Source organism: Sceloporus occidentalis, unplaced genomic scaffold, assembly GCF_023333645.1.
Source record: "Sceloporus occidentalis isolate IW3139 unplaced genomic scaffold, rSceOcc1.0.p SCAF_4, whole genome shotgun sequence".
NCBI lineage: Eukaryota > Metazoa > Chordata > Lepidosauria > Squamata > Phrynosomatidae > Sceloporus > Sceloporus occidentalis.
In genome coordinates, this window is record NW_028316984.1 from 33,221,709 (window position 1) to 33,249,343 (window position 27,635).

The 27,635-nt window shown below is 37.5% G+C and overlaps 1 protein-coding gene across 1 annotated transcript in view; it reads left to right on the forward strand.

The window, feature by feature from the left end:
• Positions 1–1,088: 1,088 nt before the first annotated feature.
• TTN (titin) overlaps positions 1,089–27,635 on the forward strand; it is a 317,246-nt gene continuing 290,699 nt past the window's right edge. Inside the window, exons 1-14 of the mRNA XM_089523020.1 lie at positions 1,089–1,285; positions 3,015–3,118; positions 8,641–8,844; positions 10,661–10,948; positions 12,811–12,902; positions 13,000–13,250; positions 17,615–17,948; positions 18,237–18,380; positions 18,886–19,011; positions 22,417–22,557; positions 23,889–24,038; positions 24,457–24,594; positions 25,972–26,253; positions 26,381–26,506. Of these exons, the coding sequence (XP_089379146.1) occupies positions 3,028–3,118; positions 8,641–8,844; positions 10,661–10,948; positions 12,811–12,902; positions 13,000–13,250; positions 17,615–17,948; positions 18,237–18,380; positions 18,886–19,011; positions 22,417–22,557; positions 23,889–24,038; positions 24,457–24,594; positions 25,972–26,253; positions 26,381–26,506 (2,367 nt within the window). The 5' untranslated portion in view covers positions 1,089–1,285; positions 3,015–3,027. The remainder of the gene's footprint in view (positions 1,286–3,014; positions 3,119–8,640; positions 8,845–10,660; positions 10,949–12,810; positions 12,903–12,999; positions 13,251–17,614; positions 17,949–18,236; positions 18,381–18,885; positions 19,012–22,416; positions 22,558–23,888; positions 24,039–24,456; positions 24,595–25,971; positions 26,254–26,380; positions 26,507–27,635) is intronic.

Here is a 27,635-nt window from a genome sequence, read left to right on the forward strand (position 1 = left end):
ATCTTTCAAATAATTTTTCAAATAATCTGGACCTAAGCCATATAGGTCAAGAACAATTCAATTTGAATTGATCCCGGAGACAAATTGGTAGCAAGTGAGTCTGTTTCAACAAGTGAGTTACATGTTCTCTCTGCAATGAGCCCCAGTCAGCATCTGGCCACAGGTTTTTGACTTGCTGGAGTTTCTGAAGAGTTTCCTAATCAGCCCCACGTATTGTGAAGCCTTTACCAAAACCAATCTTCTTCCACAAACAGAACAGCATTGAAGCATTCACCTTTTGCAAAGAAGAAGAGGAAAATCTTCAACTTTGTACCTCTCTTTTTAGAATTATAATCTTCGCAGTTTGAATTGTTTTATCATGATTGAGTCCAGACAACCGTCAGTGAGCAAGCAATATGGTTAGCATCATCCCAGATTATCAGAACAAACTAATCTCTACAAAACACATGTTTTTTCATATTATAGCAGCCATAGCTGAACTATTTTCAGCAAAGAAGCCCCAGACTTTCTGAGATGTAACACTGAACAAGTACCCTTTGTTAGGCTTAAATAGAACACTCTACTGTTATAATAATACCATACAACATAAGATCACCTTTTCTTGACTCATGAATTGATGGTTTGACAGTTGCTTTTTATAGCAACTGCTTTGTTGACAAGGAGGCAAATCTATGGTTTGACTTGACGGATCCTAACAAGGCCTATTAATGAGTGGATAGTTCTTGGTTACCTAAATCTCTATTATCATTCCCCATTTTCCTTTTCTATGCTCCCAATTTTCTTATATCCTAAGGCATGAACTGTCTAATAACATCAGCTACAATGGCCACCTCCTACACAATTGTATTTTCCGCACCTACTGGTCTCTTTCCCATAGCATGGGCTCTTGCAGTGCCCAAATTGGTGTTGTCAATCAGGCAAACAGGTGGCCAATGCCATAGCATGGATCCCTGTCTCCCTGGCCCTTTTTTTTCCAGGAGGCCAATCAGAAATGACCCCAAGAGTGACAGAGGCAGACCTGTCAGCAGATCTGGGGTATAAAAAGTTAAACAACCCTGTTAGCACTTCTGAGCAGTCGTGCATTCCCAGCCTCGCCTCGGGTGTAGGGATTGCAGAGAAAAGCAAAACTACACCGTCCCAGCTGTGTAGTTTTGTTTTTTTATGGTTAGAGGCTCAACCGTTCTCATGGTGGGATTGTTTAAAATCATACTCTGGATAAGGACGTCGTTTAAAGAACTTCCGTTTGGGCTAAGCCCACTCCTGTTAGGCACTCTTGTGAAAACAGGTTAGTAAGATGTCTGTAATGATTGAGTTGTATTTCTTTGTGGTGTGGACTATGGGGACTTTTTGCATGCAACTGGGGGGTATTTAGTAGATGTAACAAGAAAAAGATGGTAAAATGTTGTGGTCCTTTGTGGCTCTTTTTAGAGTAATGACACCTTGTTGCCTTTGAATTTTAGGATGTTTGAAATACTGGGATAATAATTATTTAAATATACTTGTGGGTGAGAATCTATTTCAAACAGTAGATCTTTTTTTAAAAACACCGTTCCAGTGTCTGGTTAACTTTTCATGTTTCCAGAGGGTGCTCAAGGTTATATTACTTAGAGATAAACGGAGATGCTCCCAGAATAGCTCTGACAAAAACGCACATGGTATGGGCTAGGCACTGATGACTTTTTAAGGGAATCAGCTGCTGGGGTATCCATTACTCTGCAGCTCTGTACCACTTGCCTGCTGTCAGTCAAAGCTAGGAGGGTTATTTTTGGAATGTGACATTTCAGAAGCATACCTTTGAAATACTAGTAATACGAAAGCCATATAAGATCACAATTTGGATAACAGGAGATTTTCTTTGTATCCTACGGGTACTATCCAAATATCCATGAAATACAATTAAAATAATGCTGGACTTTGGTTTTGATAGTGTTTTCTTTAATTTTATTTTGCTGGAAATTGATAATGCAAGGAGTCCAATTTAAATTTTAAATCTCATGCAATATTCTGAGTTGGAAACGAGGCATTGAAATAAAAACATGTAAAACAATTCACTAGGTGAATCTGAAACTGGATAATTATTTGAAAAAGAAGAAAAAGAATTCATATTGGATCCCCCTTTTTTATTTTTAGGCAATACAGTGGTTTATCCTTCCCACTAAAATCCAGTTTCTTATTCTGACATGGTTAGGTTCCATTCTCTCAAGTCACCACCAACAACAAAAAATACATCACTCATAAAACATAACAGGAATCTGGACTCCTTTGGGTCTCTCTGTCCTACAGTCCATGACCCATTACACTTACGATAAACATCAAGGATGTCTGACAGTTTGAGAAGTCAAATTAATATAGTGGGATGTTATAACAACAAGATGATAGGTACTACAGTATTAAGTAAGTGAGTTCTATCATTATTTTAAGAATTTCTAAGAGTCTTGTCATTATTTTAACAATATTTCAAAACTGCAGTGACTTTTATCATTATTTTAAGAATCTGTACTTTCCCCACATGCTTTGGCAAGGACTGAAGGCATTGTGTTCCTCTAACAAACAATTTCAACAAGAAGGGAAGGGGAGTCTTTCCAGATTTTGCATGTTCCTGCAGTTGTTCAAACCATCAACGTCAGTTGTTATCTAATAGCCTGTCTCACGTTTCAAAGCTGGCTCCCCACCCCACCAAACCTACCCCACCCCAACCTAGATTCAGTGTACTACTTGTGCCTTTGACTTCACATTTTGCATTTTCCTCCTGTCTTTCATATTAAGGGAAAACTGCATATTTTATAATACTATATTACTTAAAGACAGTGAGTACTATAGAACTGCACTGTTCTCCCTAAAATATTGGTTTTAGAACTATTAACCCAAGCAAAAGTCACAGTCCAGTGTAATTACAGTAATTACAGTTAACCACTCCATCTGAAGTACAAGGGGGAAAGTCACTTGGCTTTAGTATGTTAATGAGTTTAAACAGACTGGCATCTCACAATTTTCATTTACATCTTTCTTTTCAGAGTGCCAGTAAAGATGACGACGAAAGCACCAACGTTTACGCAGCCGTTACAAAGTGTTGTGGCACTGGAGGGTAGTGCCGCAACCTTTGAGGCTCATATTAGTGGTAAGGCTTTCATCTGTTTCTTCCCTCATTATTTCCATCTGTTTTGCCAATATCTCCAGATTCGTCTTATTGGGAAGTTGTATTGGGAACAAGTACTGTTGTAGCAGTGTTTTCAGTGCCTCACATAATTTAGGGACAAATCAGTAAAAGCCACTGAGGGGAGGGTGAAACCTCCTTCTTCTGCTCTTCTGGGCATTATAGTGGAGTGCAAAGAAGCAGAAGCAGCAGTGGCAGAAAGTTTTTCCTTGCAACAGCTTATCAGAGCATCCATGAGACAGCTTTCTAGCCTCTAATCTCCAGTCATGATCAAAGATAGCAGCAGAAGATGCCTGTAGTGTCTTCATTGGGTGTCTTCCTGTGGGCCACAGGTAGCCTGAAGGACTATAGATTCCCCATCTATATTCTAAAAACACCACACAGGTTGCATCTACTAATGCAGTTGATACCACTTTAACTGCCATTGCTCCATTTTACAGAATCTTAGGATTTGTAGTTTTGTGAGGCACCAGCACTCTTTGTCAGAGAAGGCTAAAGACTTTGTAAAAGTACAAATCTCAGGATTCCATAAGATGGAGCGACAGCACTTAAAGTTGTGTCAAACTGCATTATTTCTACAATGTAGATGCATCCAAAATCCCCACTTAAGTTGTCAATATATAGCAAGTGTGCAGTATAAGAAGTCAAGCATTACATTAGTACATTAACTCTGAACATAAGGTCAGGACATATCAATGTCCTACTTTTTTTAAAAAAATAACAATATCAAAGTTTTTAGTTGCCGCTTTGGCAATGCCAGGCCAATATAAGCAGGCTGCATAGCTCTGAGTGGCTAAAAATGCCAGAACTATATTCTAAACCACAGGGGACAAAGTATATTTGCGGGGGGGGGGGGGGGAGCACTGCAAAAACTGCTTGTCATTCCATATGGGTGTGTGTGCGCACGTGCACATAAGTCTCTTTGAGAAGTCTTGGTGAACACTGGGAAATATTTGTGCAATTGTACATTTTAAACATTTTAATAATTCATCTCATTTGTAACCCAGCCTTACTCCTTGAAGCTCAGGATAACGTACATAGTTTGGGGCTATTTTACTTAGGGCAGCATGCATATAGTGGTAAACCATGAGTACTTACAATATTGTGCTGTTATATTCAAATGGAATATATATTAAAACAAGCTATTGGAATATATATTAAAACAAACAATTTCCAAAGGATTTCACGACTCCTCTAAAGTTATATAAAGTTTAGCAGATGTAATGTGATCTACAAACCTTTTAGCAGAGTGGGTATACCTAAGCCTGAATTATAGACAGATTCAGATGGGAGGAAGTCCCATTGAATAGTTAGGAATTTCCTTTTGAGTAAATGTATTTGAAGTAGCACTGTAAGAATGTGGTCTCATGAATAATTTAGCCATGAAGCAACACAAAAACAGCCTAGCCTTTTATGGCATACATTAACTTAAACCTTTGTGAGTTAGACAAGGCCATGTGGCCTAAGGGTTACAGTTCAACAAGAACCAGGAAACCTGGCTTCATATCCCCATTCAAACATGAATGAGTGCATTTTGGCTATTACTCTTTTTCCCCCTCCACCTATCTGAGAGGTGTTTTAATTTTGTTTTTAATATGTCTGTATTGTATTTTTATGGTGTTTCTGTATTGTTATTGTGTTGTTCACCGCCCTGATCGATGGAAGGGCGGTATACAAATAAAATTTTTATTTATTTATTTATTTATTTATTTATTTATTTATTTATTTATAAATCTGTAAGGATAAAATGGGGTTTGACCATCTATGATGACTTGGAGCTAGTCTACATGTTTAAAATGCTCCTCATTCTAATAAAATAGAATGTGATCTGGCCACACATGATTTGCAGGCATTTGGGGACCCCCTCTGGAAAAATTCCTTACATTTTGCTGAAAAAGGCTTCGCAATTTTTACTGGAGTATCTGCTGAAATCCCCCAAAATTAGCATTATAGCACGTGTGGCCATCCATCTGCTTCACATGCAAATAGATTCAAATTTGTGTAAGGAGTGAAGACCATTAACAGTCAGTGCGAAAATGTGCACCAATTCGCATAATACACTTTCATGCAGATTAGTCTTTGTGTGCCTTGAGATAAAAATAAGTATAAATATAACAAAATAAGCTTGCTGGATCAGGATGCTGGGAGGCCAGGTGTAACATGACCCTAGTTGTAGGTGATCAGTGGTATGACAAAAGTAGCTAGGCTGGTTTGTGGACCACAACTATAAAGTTCAGTCTTAAAGATATAATCCATTAAGTATTCAGTCACTGAATCCCTTAGGTAATATTCAGCAGGAGCCACAATTTGAAATGTATATCCATGTTGGAAGAGTTAATATTTGGGACAACTCCCAAGATCCTGTGTTCATGTTGGCTGGGGGATTCAATAGGAGTACAAAAAAGTAACTTTTACAAGCACTTATGACCTTATTTCCATGTGGTGCTTCAAGGTAGTTTCAAGATGGTAGTATGGCCTATTTTAGATGTGGTTTAAACACTGCCAGGCAAAATGAGATCATGGTACAGCTTATAACCACATGTTTTTAAGATGATGGATACTGAGTGCAATATGGGAAGAAATATGTCATGGCTCAGAATACAGAGCAGAAGTAAATCAGGCTCATAAGCATGATATGCCATAAATGCGCACGCACACACACAATCAATCAATCAGTCTAGGAATTAGCAATGACATATGGAGATTGAGCACATTTTAAAATTAATTTCAGCTACTTTAAAAACTATTTTACATATATGTAGGGGTTGGCATGTGCACACACTCACACAGAGCGAGTTAATTTTACATATTTTTATGAAAAGCAAACATTAAAAGACAGAAAACAAGACCAAAATGTGGCTCTTGAGAAAATGGCCAACATGAAAAATGCCCTCTGGCTCTGGCATTTGCCCAACCCAGAATTAGAACATGACTGAGCAGGCAAGCAATGAAATATTCCAACCAGGAATATATGGCCAAGGAACATCAAGAGTGGTCAAGATGGCAAAAATTATTAATGAGGAAGAATATGTAAGCTAGAAGAGACTGCAGCAGTTTGCTTTTTTCTGAACCCACTGGGAAGAGCAAGATTCTATCCCCTCTCTCTTCTTCCCCCTGCTGAGTTGAGTACAAGTTACATTTGCAGTTTGACTCAGCATGCAGCAAATGAAATAAGCTGAGGATAAAGGGTGAAAGTGAGAGAGGAAAGAGAAACTGGGACATTTTAAAAGCAGCTGCAATAATGGGACGAGAGAGAATTAATTGAGATTGTCCCTGCCTAACTTGAACTGTGGGAGGATATGCTTGTGTGTTAGTTGCATCCTGAATCCAAATGCCTGAATGGATTTAACGAAAGGCGTCATTTCTGAAACAGTCTGTTTGGTCCAAAACACACTGCAGAAATAATCCAGTTTGAGGCCACTTTAATTCCTCTGGCTCAGTGCTAGGGAATTCTGGGAACTGCAGTTTTGTGAGACATTTAGCCTTCTCTGTTAGAGAGCTCAGATGCCACAATAAATTACAATTCCCAGGATTCTCTAGCACTGAGCCAAAGCAGTTAAAGCAGGCTCAAACTGGATTATTTCTGTTGTGTATTTTGCACCTTTGTAATATCAGGTCTTAGTACATAGTAATCTTATTGTAAAACTGGCCCACCTTGCGAGATGTTATGAACCCCTCCTTCCCCAAACCTCCTTAGAAATTCAGATAGATCTGACAATGATTCTACACACACTTGATCTTAGCCAAGTATTTGGGCTTTCAAAAAATGCACCAAAACCTATGAACAGTTTTTATCTCTTGATATCTGACCTTCTAAATCACAAGAAACATAACTTTTACTTATGTGTTTACATTTTTTTTAAAAAAAAACTAGTCATTGTCCGTTTAAAATTATACACACAATCAAATATTACAGTTGCAACTGCATTTTAAAGAAATCCTTTGAAATATAACCCTTTGGTCTATAAAATAAAAAAATAATGCATGGCTTAATATTTATACATCACTTTTCTGCATCATCAAATCTCTTGCCTTAGTTCATAACTCCTGTGACAATGTTGTAATTTAGGACAAAATTCTGTCCTTTTATTACAGTAGCTGGAGTTGGGAGCAGTTTCCTTAAGATCACCTTGTCTGTTGATGCTTAGGCTAAGCTTTGAAACAGGAACTTTCAGTGCAAAGGCTGTGTGAATTTAATCAATGTGGTTCAAGATAAGGAGCTTCCCAAGAGTACAATGACTTTGTATGATATGGCCTGAGTTCAAGTTAATGTACCTGGCTTATTCAAATGATTATTTTCTAAAGAATAAGCAAACAAAATATATATGCCATGTAGAAAAATTCTTGTCCCTTATTTCAACTCTTCCTTCTATTTTAAGCTTAGATAGAAATAACTCTGGGTTTTGAAAGATTAGAAGGCGAAATCAGATTACTGTGTGATGGATTCAACTACATAGGCAGCGGACATGCATCTCATCATGTCGTTGCAATCAGACTTGTTGTGGGGCAAGGTTTGGTTAAGAAAATAAGAATGGCCTTGTTCTGTCAGACCAAAGACCCATCTAATTCACCATTCTTTTCCCACAGTGGGGCCAACCAAATGCTTATGGGAAGTCTATGAGCAGGACATGAATTCAGGCACACCTTCCCACTCATGTTATTCAGCAACTGATATTAACAGGCATGCTGCCTGCACATACTGGAGGGAGTAAATACAACCATGAGCAGTAGCCATAGCCCCCATGAATCCATGATGGTAGTGATCACAATACCTTGTTCTATCATCTCACTGTGTGGTGTGTGAAAAAGCACTTCCCTACACTGTGAAAAATTGTGTGGATAACCTTGGGATTTCATTTACAGCTCTATAATAGTGCTCATTCCTCCAGTTTGGAGAAATACCTCTGGAGCTATCAGTTGCCCCTTTTTTATATATACCCTAAATAATCTGGTGTAGTCTGAAAATCTGGTCACCCCATTGCTCATCCCTATCTTCAGATTACTAAATGATGAACAAGTTAAAAATAATTCCTCTTAATACAGATTCTTGGGGGACCTAACTTTTGACAGTCCTTCACTGTGACAACTACTAATTCATTCCAATTTTCTGCTTACTGTTTTTAACCAGTTACCAGTCCATAAAAAGGTTTCTTATAATATCTCATCATATCTCTTATATGAGATATAAGAGATATGATGGATAGTGTACATATTGTATATGTTAATAAAATTAATAAAATATTTAAAATATTTAAAAAAGCAAAAAAGTTTTCTTAGATTATTTTTTGCTCAGGAGGTTAGCAAATGTTATAAAATGAGGTGTTCTGTAAAATGTATTGTTTTTATGCAATAGAAACTGAGGGGCTTGACTATGGCTATATCATTTAGAAAACAGCTTTTCTATCTACATGAGTAACAAGCAAGAATATTTGCAATAACCACTGTTGCAGTTTGCTAATTTTGTCTGATATTCTCTGTTGCTAAAGGTTTCCCAGTTCCTGAGGTGAGCTGGTATCGGGATGGCCAGGTTCTTTCTGCTGCAACTCTGCCCGGTGTGCAGATCTCGTTTAGTGATGGCCGCGCTAAACTCGTGATCTCCGCCGTGACAGCAGCTAACAGTGGAAGATATACCGTACAAGCCACCAATGGATCTGGACAAGCAACTAGTACTGCCGAACTACTCGTCACAGGTACATTGAGTTTAGAGAACTAGCCACAGTTTAGAGAACTAGCTTTTTCTTTTCTTTCGCCTTGGGGAAAACAACCGATAGATGTTTTTACTGAAAAGAATAAATTGAAGAAGTCATAAAACATTCCTACTCTGCATCTGATTGTTATTCTCAATTAAAGTTGACCCACTGAATCGGAGAAAGTTATGTACAGTGGGTCCTTAGTATCCACTGAGGTTTGCTACCAAAATCTATGGATACTCAAGTCCCATTAAATACAATGGCGTAGTACATGGCCTATATAAAATGGCAAATTTTTTATATTTTAAAAAATATTTTCAAGCCATGGATGGTTGAATCCATAGATAAGGAATCCATAGGTACAAATGATTGATTTAAGTGCTGATTTACCATGTTACCATTTATTCAATGGGTCTCTTCTAGTTTACTCTAAATCAAACAACTGGATTGATACTACTGTCTTTAAGTAATCTAGTTTTCCTTCAAAAACCTACTGTATTCATGAAGACTGCTTCATGATTCTTGGTACTGTATATATATTTTTTCCCTCAGACCAGCCAAAGATAATGTATATGAGGTGAAGCAGAGGCCTTTTCATGCTGCTCCAACCATGCACAAGTAGTTCCATGAGACATATACCCACCCACACACAAGATATTTAAAAGGGGATATAAATATCTAGGAGATTAAGCCTGTATTCGTAGATTACACTTTAGGATATATCTTCTGTATATTTTGTGTGAGCATGAGACTTGCCTGTATCAATTTTTCATCTGGCTATCTTCTGTTATTTTAAGGGAACATATTGTTATAATCCAAACATACAAACCCTTACTTTTTACTACATGGGAATTTAAATCCCATCTCTCAAATACACACACACACACACACACACACACACACACATATATATATATATATATATATAGAGAGAGAGAGAGAATTTAAGATAAGATTTAACATGCTAGAAACTTCAATGACATGGGTGGAATTACTGAAATGGATAACTCTGAAAGAAACACCCTTGTTTCTAATCCCATTAATAGAAGCTTATCTTTTTTTTTTCATGCCAATTGATCACTGTCGCTGCTCTGGCTGCTCACAAGTATGTCCTCTAATTAGGAGCATAATTCTTCTGAATTAGATCAATCACATCAACTTTCTATGTATTTATTTAGTCATATTTTTAAACCATCACTGTAAATGTCTTAGCAGTGCAATGTAGCATAAAACACAATTTAAAAAACAATATAAAAATGGCTAATATATGTCAGCAGGATGGAGTTAATCAGCAACACTGGGGAGCTTGAGCGAAGAGACATGTCTTTAGAAGATGTCAAAAACATATCTGAAAAGGCTTCAGGGTGGTTGCTACAAGGAAGTATGATCTTAAGGTGAAATTTAAAATTCAAGATTCCTCTATTGGACCATTTGACAAAGATATTAAATGTACACATACCATAATATTTCTACAGATTTTAATGTTAGGAGTTATTTTTAGAAGAAATTGGCTTAATATCCAGCATTGCAATCATATAGTGGGTCTTTCTCCACTCACTCCTGCAGCTCTTGGCGCCACCTAAAAATCTGTTCTGGCAGATTTACAATCCAAAGCAGATTTTGAGGGCATGCAGAGTGGAAAAAGGAAGAATGCTCATCCTCTCATTTCTGCTGATAGATGAAACTGCTTCCATCAGCAGAAGAGCAGTGGTGGATTGTGGACATAAGGTTCTTTTATGAGGGGCAGTTTTTTGGTTGTTGTTGTTCTGGGGCTCTCTTACTTCAATATGCTTGTTCTTCTCATATTAATCCACAGCTGAAACAGCACCACCAAACTTTTCACAACGACTACAGAGCATGACTGCAAGACAAGGAAGTCAAGTTCGACTTGACGTGAGAGTGACTGGAATCCCTACACCTGTGGTGAAGTTTTATCGGGATGGAGCAGAAATTCAAAGCTCCCCCGATTTTCAAATTTTACACGAAGGAGACCTCTACAGTTTAATCATTGCAGAAGCTTACCCCGAAGACTCCGGAACCTATTCAGTAAATGCCACAAATAGCGTGGGACGAGCTACTTCAACAGCCGAACTTCTAGTTCAAGGTAATCGTACATCAAAAGTCTGTGAGCCATGAAAATACAATAAAAAGTACATTCAAATTGTGTCATCATGGCAGCAACCTTTACTATGATTACTGTTCTGTCAACAAATTCATCAATGTCATATCTCACAGGCATTTATATTTAGCTGTAAAATTTCACTCCAGAGTAAAACTCATCATAAATACTTCAGTGTGTGTGTGAAACTCCACTGGCATTTCTTCCCCATTAATATAAGATGAATGCTTGGCACCAATCATGCCTTTATGAGCCAAAAGTTATATCTGTGTTATTGGCTCCTTTTTTTATATAGAACCCATATATATATATATATATATATATATATATATATATGCCAACAAAACAGTGGCTACATTCTTAACTGTAGGGTTTAGTTGTCTATGACTTGTAGTTTCCTAATGATTCTCTTAGTGTTTGTTTATATGGGTGATTTACCCCACATTTCACTGTGTTCTGTTTACATGATGCAGGGCCAAAACCCTGAATTGAGTCCAGACTATCTTCATGACAGCCTCACTTGATTTGGGGCTTCCTCCCCCCAAGATGCATTTGAATAACTCACCTTTTGCTGAAGGTTTTTGGCTCTCTTTGCAGTGATGACGCTAGCTACCTTTCCACTCACAGTCTCTGCAAGTTGCTCGGTGCCACTCCTGTGGCTTGAGTTGATCTGAGGTCAGAATGAGGCACCCAGCATTGACAGTGTAATTGGGTGCTTTGTTCTGACCTCAGCAGTGGCACCAGATGACGGAAAGGAACGCAGCCACCTATTGTTTGCTGTGAGAGCTGAAAACCTGTGGCAAAAGACAGCGGGCAAGGTGCAAATCTGGGGGGAATTTGAGTCCAAAATACTCAGTGGGCAGCCCTTAAGGGACCCTCCCTTAAGCACGTACTCCAGAAGCTTCACTATACAAACAATAATACCAATCACACTTGGAGCTGTGAGTTTAGACATAAAGAGCTCTGAGATCAGAAATCCCTTCAATCAACCTTTTCATGTAGAAGGTCCCTCTCTAAGAAATCTGCCTTCACTAAGTCCATTTGCTCACCTAGCTCAGTGCTGTCTACAGTTCTGACTGACAATGGCTTTTCAGTACTGTGCGGAAACGCTCCCCCATTAAAACAAATGGGATTTGAGCATACGTGTTTTTCCCCATATGCGGAGGGAGCCCGGAACAGATACCCCACATATGGGGAGGGCCCATTGTATCTCAGCCAGATGTCCTCCCAAGGCCTAAATATTGCATGTCAATACCCCTTCGAATTAGAGATAAATGAAGATACATCCTTCAACATGCACATACGTCTTAACCAGAATTGGAGCAATTATGGAGATTAGTGCACCATCTTTTATTCCTGCCGTAAATATGGGATGTACAAGCACAGGGATGGCTTCTATGGCACAGCTCCATCCTCTGGCAGTACTCATTCCGTACATGACCCGGGCTTCTCCTTAACCTTTTCAAGAATAGGAAAATCCTGTCCCTGTGTATTTACATCCCGCGCCTAGTTCAGGAATAAAAGATGGCGCGCTAATCTCCTATATATCATGTCAGTTACAAAAGATAAATTTAAGGAAGCAAATTAAACTCAGGAAAGATTGAGCCCAGTAGCCAGTCTTTATTACTAATTTTCATGTTTGGTCTGTACAAAAAGCCTAATTTTATTGTTTCATCCCCATCCTCATTTTTATTTTTCTAGACCTAAGGGAAAAAGCAGCCATTTCCCCCCCTGAAGTATTTATATGTGTACATAAATAATAGAAACAGCAGATTTTATCATTTCCTCACCTTTAAAGCAAATGATTGTATATTGCTATTTAACCATCCGGTTTTCCTTTCTATTAGGTGAGGAAGAAGCTGTTCCCGCTAAAAAGACAAAAACAATTGTATCGACTGCTCAGATTACACAAACCACAAGACAAGCCCGAATTGAGAAGGTTTGTATTTTGACCAGTCTGTTTACCAGAATAGTTAGTTGTTGTTCTTTAATTGAGAATAGATGACTCATGCCCATTCTTGCCACTTCTATTGCAGAAGATAGAAGCCCACTTTGATGCCAGAACACTTGCAGCCGCTGAGATGGTTATCGATAGTGCCACTGGGCAACAACTGCACCACAAAGCACCGCCACGAATGCCTCCTCGGCCTACCTCCAAATCACCAACCCCACCATCTCCAATTGTTGCTGCCAAAGCACAAATGGCCCGCCAACAGTCACCATCTCCAGTTAGACAGTCACCATCTCCTGTCAGACATGTTAGAGCTCCAACGCCATCACCAGTCAGGTAAACCCTGTTATCTCTCTCTCTTTTCACCCTCCTTCCTTGTGGGTAATACATATAAAAATGAAACAAAAACGGTATGGCTTGGAAGTAGATTGTTTTGTGTGAATAGTTTAGTTTAATGCCTTTGCTCATGTTTTATGATGTATTATTTATATAGCACAGCTAGATGAATTGTTGTCATTGCTATTCCTATATTGCAGCTATCATTGCTGTAAGGGGAGAGAGAAGAAGGAACAAAATCATGCCTATTCAACAGCACAAGACTGCCTGAGGAGTAGAACTGTAGCAAAAGGGATTTATTGCACAAAAGCAGTAATAGAATAGTAAGATTGAGAGTCTATTGACAGGTTTTGCTTGTCAATGAAAAAGTGCACTAAAGTTACAAATGAAATGCAAGACAGTAGCAGGACAAACACATAGTTGTAGGATAAGTGCTGGCCAAAGATGCCTTTCTCTTGTTAAAATTCTGCTTTTATAACCTCCTGTGATAAAATCCATAGTTGCTCTTGCTTCAGGAAGCAACATGTATTTGACCAGCATCAATGCGCAAACTGCTCTGAGAGATCACATAGAGCTTTTATAAAGAATGCTAGGCTGAATATCCTGTCTCTCACTGATGCACCATGAAAAGGGGAGGGGAGAATACCAATAAATTTTAGATAGGTGTGTGAATACAACAAACTTTCTGAAGGAAGGTAGGCTTAGGCCCGAGACACACCGGCCCAAAGCAGTGTGCTGACACCGAAGCTCTGGAACCCTAGTCCGTATGGGCGGTGGCATCCTGTCCACATAGGTGCCGCCATGATGATGCCGCTGCTGCACCGCATCTGCACATTGCTGCGCATTGGGTACGTCATAAAAAGAACCCGAGGTTTGGCGGCTGTGGCATCCTTCCACAGTTAAAACGGGTGACTCCAGCCTGCTGTTTTGGGGTAGTCTGTACTGCCCCATACTTTCACTCTGAGCAGCATGGTAAAGAAAATACCATTGGGCTTCTGAGAGTAATGAATACTTCATTCAAGTAATGGCAACATTTATCTTTAAGATATGAAGGGGCAAAGTTTGGCTATCCAGATAATGTTGGACTGTTATTCCCAGAAACCCTAACGTGCATAGCCAATGGTAATGAACATTGGGAACTGCAATCCAATGTATGGAAGGCTATGCTTTGCCCATGCCTTCTTTCAGACAAGAGGTAACTTTTTAAAATGAGCCTAGTCTCACCCCAGATTTGGATCATACCTGTCCCTCAATATTAATCCAATCCAATTAATCAAAAACTCTAGGTTGAATACTTCAACTCGATGCTGGTGTGAACCAGTATATAAGTGGCACACATATTAAAGTATTAATATCCCACCATATATCAGAAGATCTCACATCAAACACTGATGTGCACATATATTAGTATATTTCACTAAATGGGTTATTTCAGTCATTCATAACATCCAGCCTTTCCCAAAACATTGTTAACAGATGATGACTAGTGGGGGCTGAAATTTCTCCTAAACAGCCTCTCCAATTGTACATGCTGCTTGGAAACAAGGCTTTTTGGAATCAAATGCTCTATTTACTGTGTAGGAACATGTTTTCTGGCGAATGGATACTTGGCAGGCAACAGAGAATTCAACTTCATTATACTGCCATACAGCTCTTAACTCTGTAACTTAAAAAGGGAAAAAGAAATGAACATCTGCTTTAGCAGAGGACATCACTATGCCATTCAAATTTATAAAAATAAATTAATAATATAGATTCTTGGTTAGATAGACCTTTGTGCCTGTCTAATGTATATACATACCAGTGCATCTTCAGTCAAATATGTCCAGTGGCATGGCATGTATGCAATACTAAAAATCTATCAGAAACCAGTGGAGAAACTACCCTTAAGAAACAATAGAAATACAACTGTTTTACAATGGTGACACCTACAGGACACAGTCCTGCAGTTGATGATTTTCTCTACTTTCATCTCAATAGAACTAAGATAAATGTTTGCATCTTCATTAGATTTACAAGTGTTAAATATATATATATCTTTGGTCTTTTAAAATTGTTGTTTTAAACTGTTCTAAACTGCTTTTATTGTACCCTACCCTGAGATCCTTGGATAAAGGGTTGGATACAAATCCGTAATAGTAACAATAACAACAACAACAACTTATGCTCATGTAAACATTGGCCCCATACAGACAGATTAAAATAAAGCTGCTTCGGGTCACTTTGGAGGTATGCTGTTTCAATGATGCATATTTCCTAAGAGTCCGGAAGCTGCACCAAAGCTGCGCTCCAGTCCTTAGGACTGGTTCGTGGCTTTGACGTGGCTTTTGGCCGCTTAGGACGCATACATCACTTAAACAGCATACCTCCAAAGTGACTCAAAGCAGCCTTATTTTGGCCTGTCTTTATGGGGCCATTGATGACATACATGTACTTAGCTACCACAGTGTGAAAAATCATCAAACAAATTGACAAAAAAATCTCACAGTCTCTCCCTCCGAGAAGCGCTGTGCAAATCAACAGCGCTATATAAATAAATAAAGAAGAAGAAGAAGAAGTTTTCAAAAATTGTTCTTTCTTGGATGCAAGGATAAAATAAGCAAATATTTAATTTCCACATTGTCAAAAACCAGAATAAAACTCAGGGTCTTTCTGAAATTCAAAGCATATTTTTGTGTGAGAGCTCCAAAAGAATCCACCTTGCATCCACTCAGTCATTTCTCTATAGATTCATTTAAGGTTGCATGAAGAATGTGATCTTTCCAAATTCCTGTATGAAATGCCTTAAACTCACACTTTTCAGACTAATACACAAATCAAAGCCTAGGAAAACTCCCCCCCCCCTTTTTTTTATTTTTTTTGACTAACCTCAATCCCTCCAATTTCAGTGGCCATACTAACTGGGGGATTGTGGAAGGTGTAGTAAAAAATAATAATGTTTCAAAACTATGGTGAAAATTGGAAGCTTCACTGGAAAATTGGATCTTTCACTTCTCTGAATGTTAATAGGTATTTCTGCAAATGTAAACATATCAAGCCATACAGTTAAATATTATTTTTTTAAAAAATGTTTTGTTCTGTGCCTTCAAGTCATTTCTCATTTATGGTGAGTTGAAGGTGACCCTATCATGGGGTTTTCTTGGCAAGATTTGTTCAGAAGAGTTTTGCCTTTGACTTCCTCTGAGGCTGAGAGAATGTGATGTCCAAGGTCACCCAGTGGAGATTCAAACCCTGGTCTCCTACAGTCATAGTCCCAGTGCTCAAACCACTACCCCATGTTGGTTCTCATTGAAAAAAAATACATAAATTTAAATAATATGTTAAGACGGTATTATATATATATATATATATATATATATATATATGAAAGAAAGAAATTTAACTGTATTTTGAGATTATGTTTTAATTATAAAAACAGGCAGATGTAGTGAGAGAAGAAAATTATGGGTAAAAGCATGCAAAAGTGACATAGAAGGGAAATAGGTTTGGCCATCCCTAGAATCACAGCACAAAAAGCCTAACAGAATCCATATACTGTATATTACCAATAAATTAACAAAAATGAACTCTTTTTTCAAAAGTACAGGCAATAATCTTGAAGAGCAAGCTTTTCTGCTGGTGTGTGTAAACTAGGCATGGGGAACCTACCATTGGACTCCAGCTCTCAGAAAACCTAGAGTGGGTAGGTCAGGGATGCTCTGAACTACTGTCCAGCAACACCTGGAAGGCATATGTTCCTCATCCATCATTGAAACATACACATAATAATCTATGAGTCTGGAATTCAGATATTTGTACACCAAATGTACACTGTAGAGAACTATTCCCCAATTAGATTAATTGATATTTTATAGCTGTTTTTAGATAATTTTATTGAATAATTGTGATTGTTATTGAAATGTTTTAAACTGTTTTTATATTGTATGTGATCGCTCTTACAGATGTACACCGCTTTGATCTCAAGGAAAAGCGGTATAAAAATAAACAGTTTATTTATATATATTATTATTATTTATTTAAATGTTATTTAATGGATTTTGTTGGAAACTTGATAGTACTGACTTTTCTGGTTCTTATGCCTACTTTGTTATTGTCATTTGCCATCAAATTGGCTGCAATTTATGGCAACCCCATGAATAAGAGACCTGCCACCAAAAGTCCTACTCAGGTGCTGCAAATGCAGGGCTATAATTTCCCAGACTATGTCTATCCACCTGTAATGCGGTCTTCCTATTTTCCTACTTATGCTTACTTAAAATGAAATCTTACATTGGTCCTGCATTCAAATGTCATTACTGCATGAAAACTGCCTTTTGTTTCTTTCACAGGGCAATTTAAAAAAAACTGTTGTGTTTATTCAACAGATCTGTGTCTCCTGCTGGAGCTGGGCGACTCTCCGTCTCCACTTCGCCTATCAGACCTGTGAAATCGCCAATCTTGGTCCGAAAAGCACAAGTGACAGCAGCTGCGGGCGCTGAAGTTCTTCCTCCTTGGAAACAGGAAGGCTATGTCGCTACCTCTGAAACGATGATGAGAGACACTAGAGTGACTACAAGTACTACCCAAATGAGGACTGAAGAAAGATGGGAGGGGAGATATGGTCTCCAAGAACAGATCACTGTTAGTGGCGCTGCCGCAGCGGAGGCTGCTATTGGAGTTAGTGCTGCTGCTATTGCAGCTGCAGCAGCAACCACAGAGGTAAGACCATTTGTAAAAAAAAAAAAAGGATTTTTGAAGGCTATCCCATGTTGACTGTGTTTTGTGATGCTTTCCTGCTGAATAAGTCTGTTTAAGTGGAACTGAAAACATTTTGTATTGGAATCTGCTTAAACAACTATTTAGACCATCATACTCTATTGTCTAAATAGGAAGACATGGTAAGACCTCTGTGTCTTGTGTTTACTGCTTCCGCCATTGTTCTTCTGGTTGTTGTATCCCTATGGGAAAAAAGGACATCTTTTCATGCAACTCATTTGGGTCCTACAGGACACTGAACGGTCAGCAGCTGTTGCTACAGTAGTTGCTGCTGTTGACATGGCCAGAGTGAGAGAGCCTCTTCCAAGTGCTGTAGAACAGACTGCTAAAAGGACAGCCATGACTGCAGTGCATATTCAACCTGTCCAGGAGCAGGTAGAAGTAAAATCAGTTTGCAAAAAATAACACCTCCCCCCTGCCATTTCTGACACAGAACCAATGCATGCATTAGCAGACAATTAACACAATACTCACAAGTATCCTGGAGAAGCATGCATTAATGATACCACCATAAAAAGAGCACCTGCATATAAACTATTGCTAGAGAAGCTAACTAATCCACCAGTCCTTTTTATATATTACATTAAAATCAGCTAACAGTTTTAAAACGATTTTATACAGACTGAAACAATTTTAATAACCTCAATACAAATATTAGATAAAGTACCTAAGCAGTTCATTGATCTAACACTTTGATTATACTGACCAAGGTGTTCCTAATATTTAACTTACTTTCATCCTTGCTAATCTTAAAATAGATTTTACCTAAAAATATTTTGCTTCATTTGGGATTATGTTTATGAACTTTTTTAAAAAAAAATGATGTTGCTTAAAGGAAATGTTAAGGCTTGATTCTCTTTCTTTCCATCAACACAATCAGATTAAAAAGGAAGCTACAATAGTAGTTACTAGTACTACTGGTAAAGGCAAAGAACAAGAAGTAATATCAAGAACTAGAGAAGGAATTGCTACTAAACAAGAACAAATACACATCACTCAGGAAAAGGTGAATAGTACATGTTTACCCATGGGAAAATCACTTCTTCTGTCTCATTTGCAAACTACATTCTTCACTGCCATGCATCCATTTCTTTTTGGTCTTATATGTTATAATGTTGAAGAGTTCTGTAATTAAATGTATGTACTTATTGTGACATCACCCCTTCAAGGCCTAACCCACAGATCACATGTGTCATGTCCAGCATGCACATAAATCATTCTGGATTGAGGTTTATCCAGACTGAACAGAACATTTGGCCCTATGTTAAATGCATTGGCCAGAATGTAAAGAGCCATGAAACTGTGAACCTGAGGTGACTGCTGTGTTGTTTTTCATAAACAGTAGTCTTTTTCTCCCCCTTGTAAGTAACAAAATGCTTTTGAAATGGATGGGAGTCTCAAAAGCAATGTCTGATACAGCATTTTTGTTGGGTGCCTTCAAATTGTTTCCAATTTATGGTGATCCTAAGGTAAACTTGTCACAGGGATTTCTTGGCAAGACTTGTTCAGAGGAGCTTTGCCTTTGCTTTCGTTTGAGGCTGAGAGAATGGGACTTGCTCAAGGTCACCCAGTGGGTTTCCATGGCTGAATGAGCATTTGAACCCTGGTCTTCAGAGTTGTAATTGATGCAGGGTTGTAATTAACACAATACAGTGTTATAGGCAGATATATTGATTTAGTTCTTAGGAGCTTATCACATTAATGAATCCCAGGCAGAAATGGGATTTAAAAGTAGAAAACACTTTTTCAGACCACGTTTCCTCTAAAGAGTAATAATCCCATTTCTGTGCAAGATTCATCTATTGTGATAAGGCTATTAGAGAGGTTTAGCCCTTCTATTCATTATCAGATATACCGAGGAGTGGATTATGGTGTTTTCTCTCTCTGGAGTTGTAGTCCAGCACTCAGACCACTACACCATAGCATATGTGCTTGCTGTTCAGTGGAGAGAAAAAAGCAGAAATCTCACTAGGAGGAGCCATAATCTTGAGATTAAATAGCTATTGTACTGTGCATTTCCTGTTTATCTGCCATATGGCTCAGAATACTGGTCTGTCGAATATCTCACCATGCACATGCCATTCCTGACACATTGGATACCTGCCTCCCTGCTTGTCCTCCATAAGTCATGTCTTGTAGTGTCAGATACCGTTGCTTCAGTCATTGTGGTCATAGCGCAATCTCCCAAGTGTTTATATGTGAGCATGTGACAATGTCATGATTGCTTCCACTATACTGCTTGTTAGTGATTACCATTAATACCTGAAATGCTCCAGAAATCTAATCTCCTGCCCTTTCCTGGACATATTTCAGTTGTGTTTTTTAAATTAATATTTTACTGTGATGTGTATGCTGGTGGTGAACAAGATGAGAACAATGACTCACCAGGGCAAAATGTTTGTCCTCTCTACATATTTACAGTCTGTGGATATTAAGTGTGTTAATAATTATTTTGGTTAGGACACAGTCACTCAATTGTTATTATGAAAAGATTTGCTTTGTAGAACAGCATCTTTTTTGATGATTGTATAAAGTAAGGACATGATTGGAACCAAGATACATTGTATTTCTGATACAGCAGATGTGTTGGATGCTATGAAACCTATATTTTCCTGGCCAGTTATTTCAACTTAGGTTATCAGTGTAATGCACTGCAGCTCCTTTTTTCTGTTTTCTCTGGGCCTCTGGTCATATGTTCCTTTCTGAGCCAGGTACCAAGAGGAGTGGCCTTGCATGCATCCTTACTCTGTCTTTGCTGTACTCCAGTGTACTTCCCTGAATTAAAAAGCAGTTTTATCTGGCTTTCTGTGTACACAGGATCTCTGACCCTTTGAATCAGTCCACCCATAGACTGAGAGAAGTGCCAATAAACTTGGTATTACACTAGATCAGCTCAGTAGTTACTCTCTTCTATCTATGGTGGGAATGGGCAACTTAATTAGGTCTGGTGGATCCATTTTATGTCCCAGGATGCTCTTGGGTTTCATTACAATGATTTGCTGCATTTGTTAATTAGAAGTCTGCCTTGGTTTCCAAGCCAAGTGAAATGTAGGGTCAATCAATCAATCAATCATAGAAAAATGATTCCTGTTCAGACTTATTCAGAATCATTTTTTTTTAAAAAAATCACATTACATCATATGGGCAGTTCCCTCAAAAATACTGTTTAAAGAGAAATATTATGATAGAACATGATCCAGTGTGTTTAGGACTACAGCTCAGGTTCATTAAGTGTTTATTTAAAATAATACCCCTTCACAATTATTTAGGCACAGACTGTAACATTCAGAGTTAAACATGCTTAACTCTTTTATTTCAGTAGAGAGCACTATACTCTGTGTTGTTTTATGGCCATTGGAGTTGCCTCTTTTTCATAAAAGGCAACTTATCCAGAGATAGCCAGGATGGCTATACAGCAAAGAACAATAACATCTAAAATCCACAAAACAGTGATACACTTTGGCCAACCATAATGCACAAAATAAATGATGCAAACCTTCAAAGCTTCACTGGCTTCTTCATCAGGCAAAGGTGTTAAAAACAATATAGGGAAGTCTAAGTGTGGAAGGATGAGAATATGAAAGTAGGTTTAAAAAGTGACAGAAGGTATGAGTATGTTTGAAGAGATTGAAAGAAGAGAGAAGGAGGCATAGTTGGGAGAAATAGTGAAAGAGAGGAACAACAGAAATGCGTGATATGGAGGAAAAGTAGAGAAGAAGAAGGAGAGATGAAAGTGTGAAAGGATAGGTAGGAGATGGATAATGAGATGAGAATAGAAAATATGGAGAGGAGGGACATCTAGATATAAATACAAGACTAAATTGAGTTTGAAAATGGAAAGTAAGTGAATGGAAAGTAGGATTGTGATGAGATGATAGCATTAATTATTCAATATACAGTGCACCCATGTCATACGCCGGAAGCTGTGCACGAAAAAACCTTGGCGCTCTCCGGAAGAAGTAATGGGGTGCGTGCCCATGGCATGCCCCCGCGCCATTATTTCTAATGGGGCTCGAGCATACACTTTTTCCCCCTTATGTGTAAGGGAAGGGCCCACTGTATTTTCAAGTTTAATATAACAATAATGTATTATAGGTATTGTGTATGTTAAGCAATAATGTGTGGTAGGTATTGTATATGTGATAAATGTTAAGTATTATACATATGTTGTAGTATTATATATATATATATTAAAATGTTTAGAATATTTAGAATGTTGTGATATGTTATATGTATTTTATATATTGTGAATGATAATAAAGATTATTATTTTAAAAAATGATATGGGGGGCTCACAATGTTAGTTTAGAAAATGTCAGGTAATTTGTTGCTGATATTTAAGGTTTGTTTTGTTTGTTAAAGAAATGATGTAATACAAACTTTGTCCTTTTTTTAAAATTGGAAATACCAGATTAAAAAGGAACCGGTGAAAGTTCCTGTACCAAAAGTAATAATTGCGACTGATGTAGTTAAAGACCAAGAACAAATTTCAAGAGCTAGAGAAGAGATTTCTACCAGACGAGAAGAAATACACATTGCTCGTCATGAAAAGGTAAATACAACATTTAAAGACATATACTTTAATCCATCTACTTTCTCCTTTTCTGAGATACATCATAATGTTAGATGATTCTGTAACTTTGAACTTGGAAGCAAATAGGCAATTATGTTCTAACCAAAATTCTATTTCAAGAGGCATCCTACGTATTTAGGGATCTGAAGTCTGAGACTAAGATACTCACAATTTTCCTAGCCTATGTTAGCCTTCTTCAGAGTGATTTTGCTGCAGACCTCAAGGAGAAAAAATCAACAATATCATCATTCAGTTTTTCAAAAAGCACTACATCTTTTGCTCAGTTTAAAAGGAACAATGATCCCAATGCTGGGTCCTTTCCCCCTACAATGGGGTTCAGTATGGCAATGGTTCACAGAAAGAGTCTTGTTGTATTGAACCAAAATTAGTTCTTTAAATGTCAAAATGCTTCTTTGGTAAGTTGGTAACCCATCTCCTACAGTTCTAATGAATATTTGGTTCTTTCCACCACTATTGTGGATCTCAGTCATGAAGTGGTTACGGAAAATAGACTTTCCAGTCTGTGTCATTTTGTGTGTATTTAATCATAAGTCCGTGCTGTCCAATTTCAACATTTGTGTCCAATCCTTTTTAAACATGTACAAAAATGCACACCCATTTTTGTAGGCGATTTTTCCTAACGTGCATTTTGTATTGAATTCACCCAAATGTGCATGCATGCATTATTGTGCATTTGTCTATGCAGATTTATCTTATATATGCTTTTTTGCCATAATAAATGAACAGAGAAATGCATTGCAAAACTCAGAGACGTGTAAACTTCACAGGATAACTGTCTTCCAATCTTCACATTCATTTAGGAAGTGCAAAATAGTTCAGTTTTCTTTGAAATATGGTCCAGAAAAAACTAGTGGTGTTATATCCACTTGATTCCCCCACCCCCCCCAATTCTACTTTGTGCTTTCATTAATTCCCAGAATTGAATATAAAGGCAATTTTAAATAATCAATAAAAGAGGCCTATAATTTTGACTTGACAAATTGCCAGATTATTCATATAGTGAAAGTGTGGTGTAATGTAGATCATAGAGAAGTTACTTTTTGTATCAACTTTTCCTACTTCGGGTATAACTCTGCTGAAAGCAATAAAGCTTTGTAGAATCATGATGGAGCTGTCTGATGCCCAAGTACAATGCTAATTCTAGGATCTCCATAGGCAATTTTATTTTTATCTCATTATAATCCTTGGTACTTTTGTGATCCCTTCCTGCTTTCCTCTGAGATACCTAGGCAAACATCTTTGCAACCCTTTCTATATAATCACACTTCTCTTTTTACTACAAATACCAGACGAGGAAAGAAGTTGTGAAGTCTGTGAAACCTTCTGTACCTAAGGTACTAATAACCACTGATAAAGCCAAAGTGCCCACCACAATAATAAAAACTTCAGAGGGAATTGCTGCCCAACAAGAACAACAGGCCCACCTTATCCAAGAAAAGGTGAATAAGTTGGTCGTGTGGCAGTCATTCTCATAGCCCATTCTCATACTGACCTTCTCATTTTTCTTCCATAAACGCACTAACTTTTTAATATCCTTTCTTACCACATTCTTTAAGATTCCATCTTGTGTGCCCTAATATGTTCTCAGCTTCCCTGTTATCGTCATTTGAGCTTTTTTTAAAAAAATCATGTACTAAATTGCATTTTAATTATCTTAATATTACCTAGCCAGTGAGGTAGTAAACAAGTATCTGTATTCATCCAGTGCAAGCGCTGGGCCATTCATCAGGGGGCAAAGCCTTAAAATTCTTTTATCTTTTTCTGCAACCATATATTCCCATGTCATCTTTCATTTTTGTCCCTTTTGGTCTGAGACATTATGTAACTTAAAGCTTCTGTTCTTGCCATAATGATCAGATAAGAAAGGAGGCTGAGAAAACTACTATAGTTCCAACAGTCATTGCCGTTGACAAACGCAGGGAACAAGATAGAATATCAAGAACTAGAGAAGAAGTTGCTGTCAAACGAGAACAAATCCATCTAGCTCATGATCAGGTGAAGAGAACTCACAAAAATGTAAAGTTCAGCATTGAATAATGTTTTAAACTCTGCAATGTTTGCGCCAGCAGGCAGCTTGCCATTGCAGTGGTTTGTAGTGTTGTTTACTAACTCCCTTTCAAAAAAAAATTGTAAGTTTATTATTTCAAATGTATATTTTTCATTACTTATCTGTAAAACCTGGAATAGTACTAGAATGTTAGGGAAATAGCAAAAATTCACTTCCTAGTTCTTTTCTTTATTATTCTTGAGGTTGTAAAATAAGATGGTTAAGACTGCAGTGCTATATACAGTAATTCTAGATGAACTCAATGGGGCTAATGTCTAGGTAGGCAGATTAAAGACTGCATGGTAAATCAATAAGATAAGGTTTAGGCCAACATCACACTTAGCCTGAACTAACTTCACAGTACAATATTCTTTCCTCTCTAACCCCTTGCCCCTTCCCATTTCTGCTGATGGAAAAAGATCCATTAATGGAACCACTGTAAGAATGATCAGAAGACAACAGGTTGGATCCTGACAATCAAATTTTGTATAGAACCTTTGAAATCAATGGGGCAAGTGGTTTCAGTGATTTACTTTAAACATAAATTTACATCTAAACCATTAAATCAGTGCAAAAAAGAAATCAGTTTGTATGACATTTGTTTTGTATGACATAGTGAGGCCTACACAGACCTTTAATGATAGGAGCCTAGAGGGAAGACCAAATTACCCTGCAGGTTAAACTCTCTAAGCCAATAATACCTTGGTTGTCTGCATTACATGGTCAATAATTCAGCAGAATTTAACTGAAGATGCACATGTGCAGTAAAATGGTTGTTTGTAGCTATGCAGTCTTTTTCAAATGTATGTTGCAAAATTATCTGTGTAACTCTCTGAAAAGTTAGTGTGTTTGTATATAAATATATGTTGCTGTCTGCAAATCTTTATATTCACTGAATATACTACATATGGATTTCTGAAAATACTGCATTTTTTTCTGTATACATATAAAATATGTATTTACTAGAAGTAAGCATTCAGAAGATAATATATGCTCATATCTATCTTTAAATACAGTATTTCAGTATTTTCTGTGTCATATACTGTATTTACACATTTCCTGTCTGCACAGTGGCATCCTCCTTCCTCCATATCTGCATATTTCAAATGCCTGTTAAATCTGTTCCAGAATATATAAGGCCATAAACTGTATGGTATATATAATAGCATTGTGGTTTGTGTGAAATATGAGCAAATATGGAAAAAGGAATGAACTGGATGATAGAAGGCTTGATGAGCAAGATGTTTACATGTGTGTCCTCTATGTTTGCCGCTCTGTGTCATTAACATAGATATGTGTCAATGTTCTGCAAATGTTATCTTTAGATTGCTGTTGGCAAAAAGGCTGAAGCTGTAGCCACAGTTGTTCATGCAGTTGATCAAGCACGTGTTAGAGAACCAAGAGAGCTGGATCATGGCGAAGAAGCTTATGCTGAACAGGCAGCTTTGGAATATGGATATAAAGAACATGCTTTAGCAAGACATGTTGTTGAGTTACCACCAGAACACCATGTGGTCACCAAAGCAGTGAAAAAGGAGGAGGTTCATGTTCCTCCTGTGACACACATTGCAGCTGCTGAAAAAGTGGGAGTGACCGTATCAACACAGGTCAGGCTCAAGTTTAAACAGGCAGCCATTTTCACTGGCTGCTGAACATCTTTGGTTGGGGTTTTCTTTTTTCCCTACTTGGCAAGTGGCATCACATTCTCAACAAACGTTTTATTGGTTGATGTAGATTAAAAGGACTGCAGAAACTTCAGTCGAAAAAGCAATCCATGTGGAACACACACGTCCCCGCACAGCAAGCCCTCATTTTACAGTTTCAAAAATTACTGTTCCTAAACCAGATCATACGTATGAGGTAAGAAGAGGAGGAAGAGTATGCCAGGCAAATGGTTATAGCACCTGAAACAATCAAAATATTCCCTTCTTTATGTAGGCCAAAATATTTGGGGGGTTTTAAAGCCTAAAAACATGTAGGGTGGGTGTGGGTGGGTGAGATACGAAGATGTGGCACAGTATCCATCTGCATTCTTGCACTAAAAAAAACCAACAGTGATCTGCCAGTGATATGGATTCCTTCCCCCAATCAACCCCTTAAACCACTTAAAATCTTCTCTGAATGGTTGGGAGAAGTTTTGGAGCAGATTTGGGACAGGTAGATGTGGCAGAGGGAAAAATTCACCATACCTGGCATATTCCTTTCCTCTCTTGAAGGGCAGAAAAATCTAAATGTTCACCCATGTATTAATCAAATAATTCATACAATGATAGTATTTATTCTTCTATTTCAGTCATTCTGCTGCATACTAAATTGGTTTAAGAATTAACATATTATACATACATAAACTGAATTATATTGAATGCCTCCATTAGAAATATATGCTTTTGCATTATTTTAATATTACTTTCCACCCATTTTTCTAGTTGACATTTTAATTGTCTCCTTCACAGGTTTCATCACCTAACGGTCACATCTAATCTGTTTTGTAAAATACAGATCTGTGATATCGCTTTCTCTTTAATGTTAACAATGCATCTTTTTTTTTCAAAAAAAATGCTACGTACCTGTAAATAATTAAAATAATATTATGGCAATTACCTTAATTTTAAGTCTAAATAATGTTTCTTATCTAAAGCAAAACAAAACAAAAAATACTACAGAAATAGAAATAAGCAATATTCTACCTAATATTCAGGCACTTTAACTGAAAGTAGACTGGTGATCCTACATTTGAATAGTTACCATACTATCTTGGACAATATAATTTAATTTTCTAGCTTAAAGAAATTTAGAGATCATATGGTACTTCTGAAACTTGATTCTTAACATTAGATATTGGACTGTAATTTACAAAAGATTATGCCACAATTTAAAAAGATTAACACTACTCTTTGCTATTTTTACAGAATCTCACATTTTAAGCTGAATCACGTCAAATGATTAAAATATTTCTGAGTATTCTAAGAATTGGCGCTCACTGTAAAAA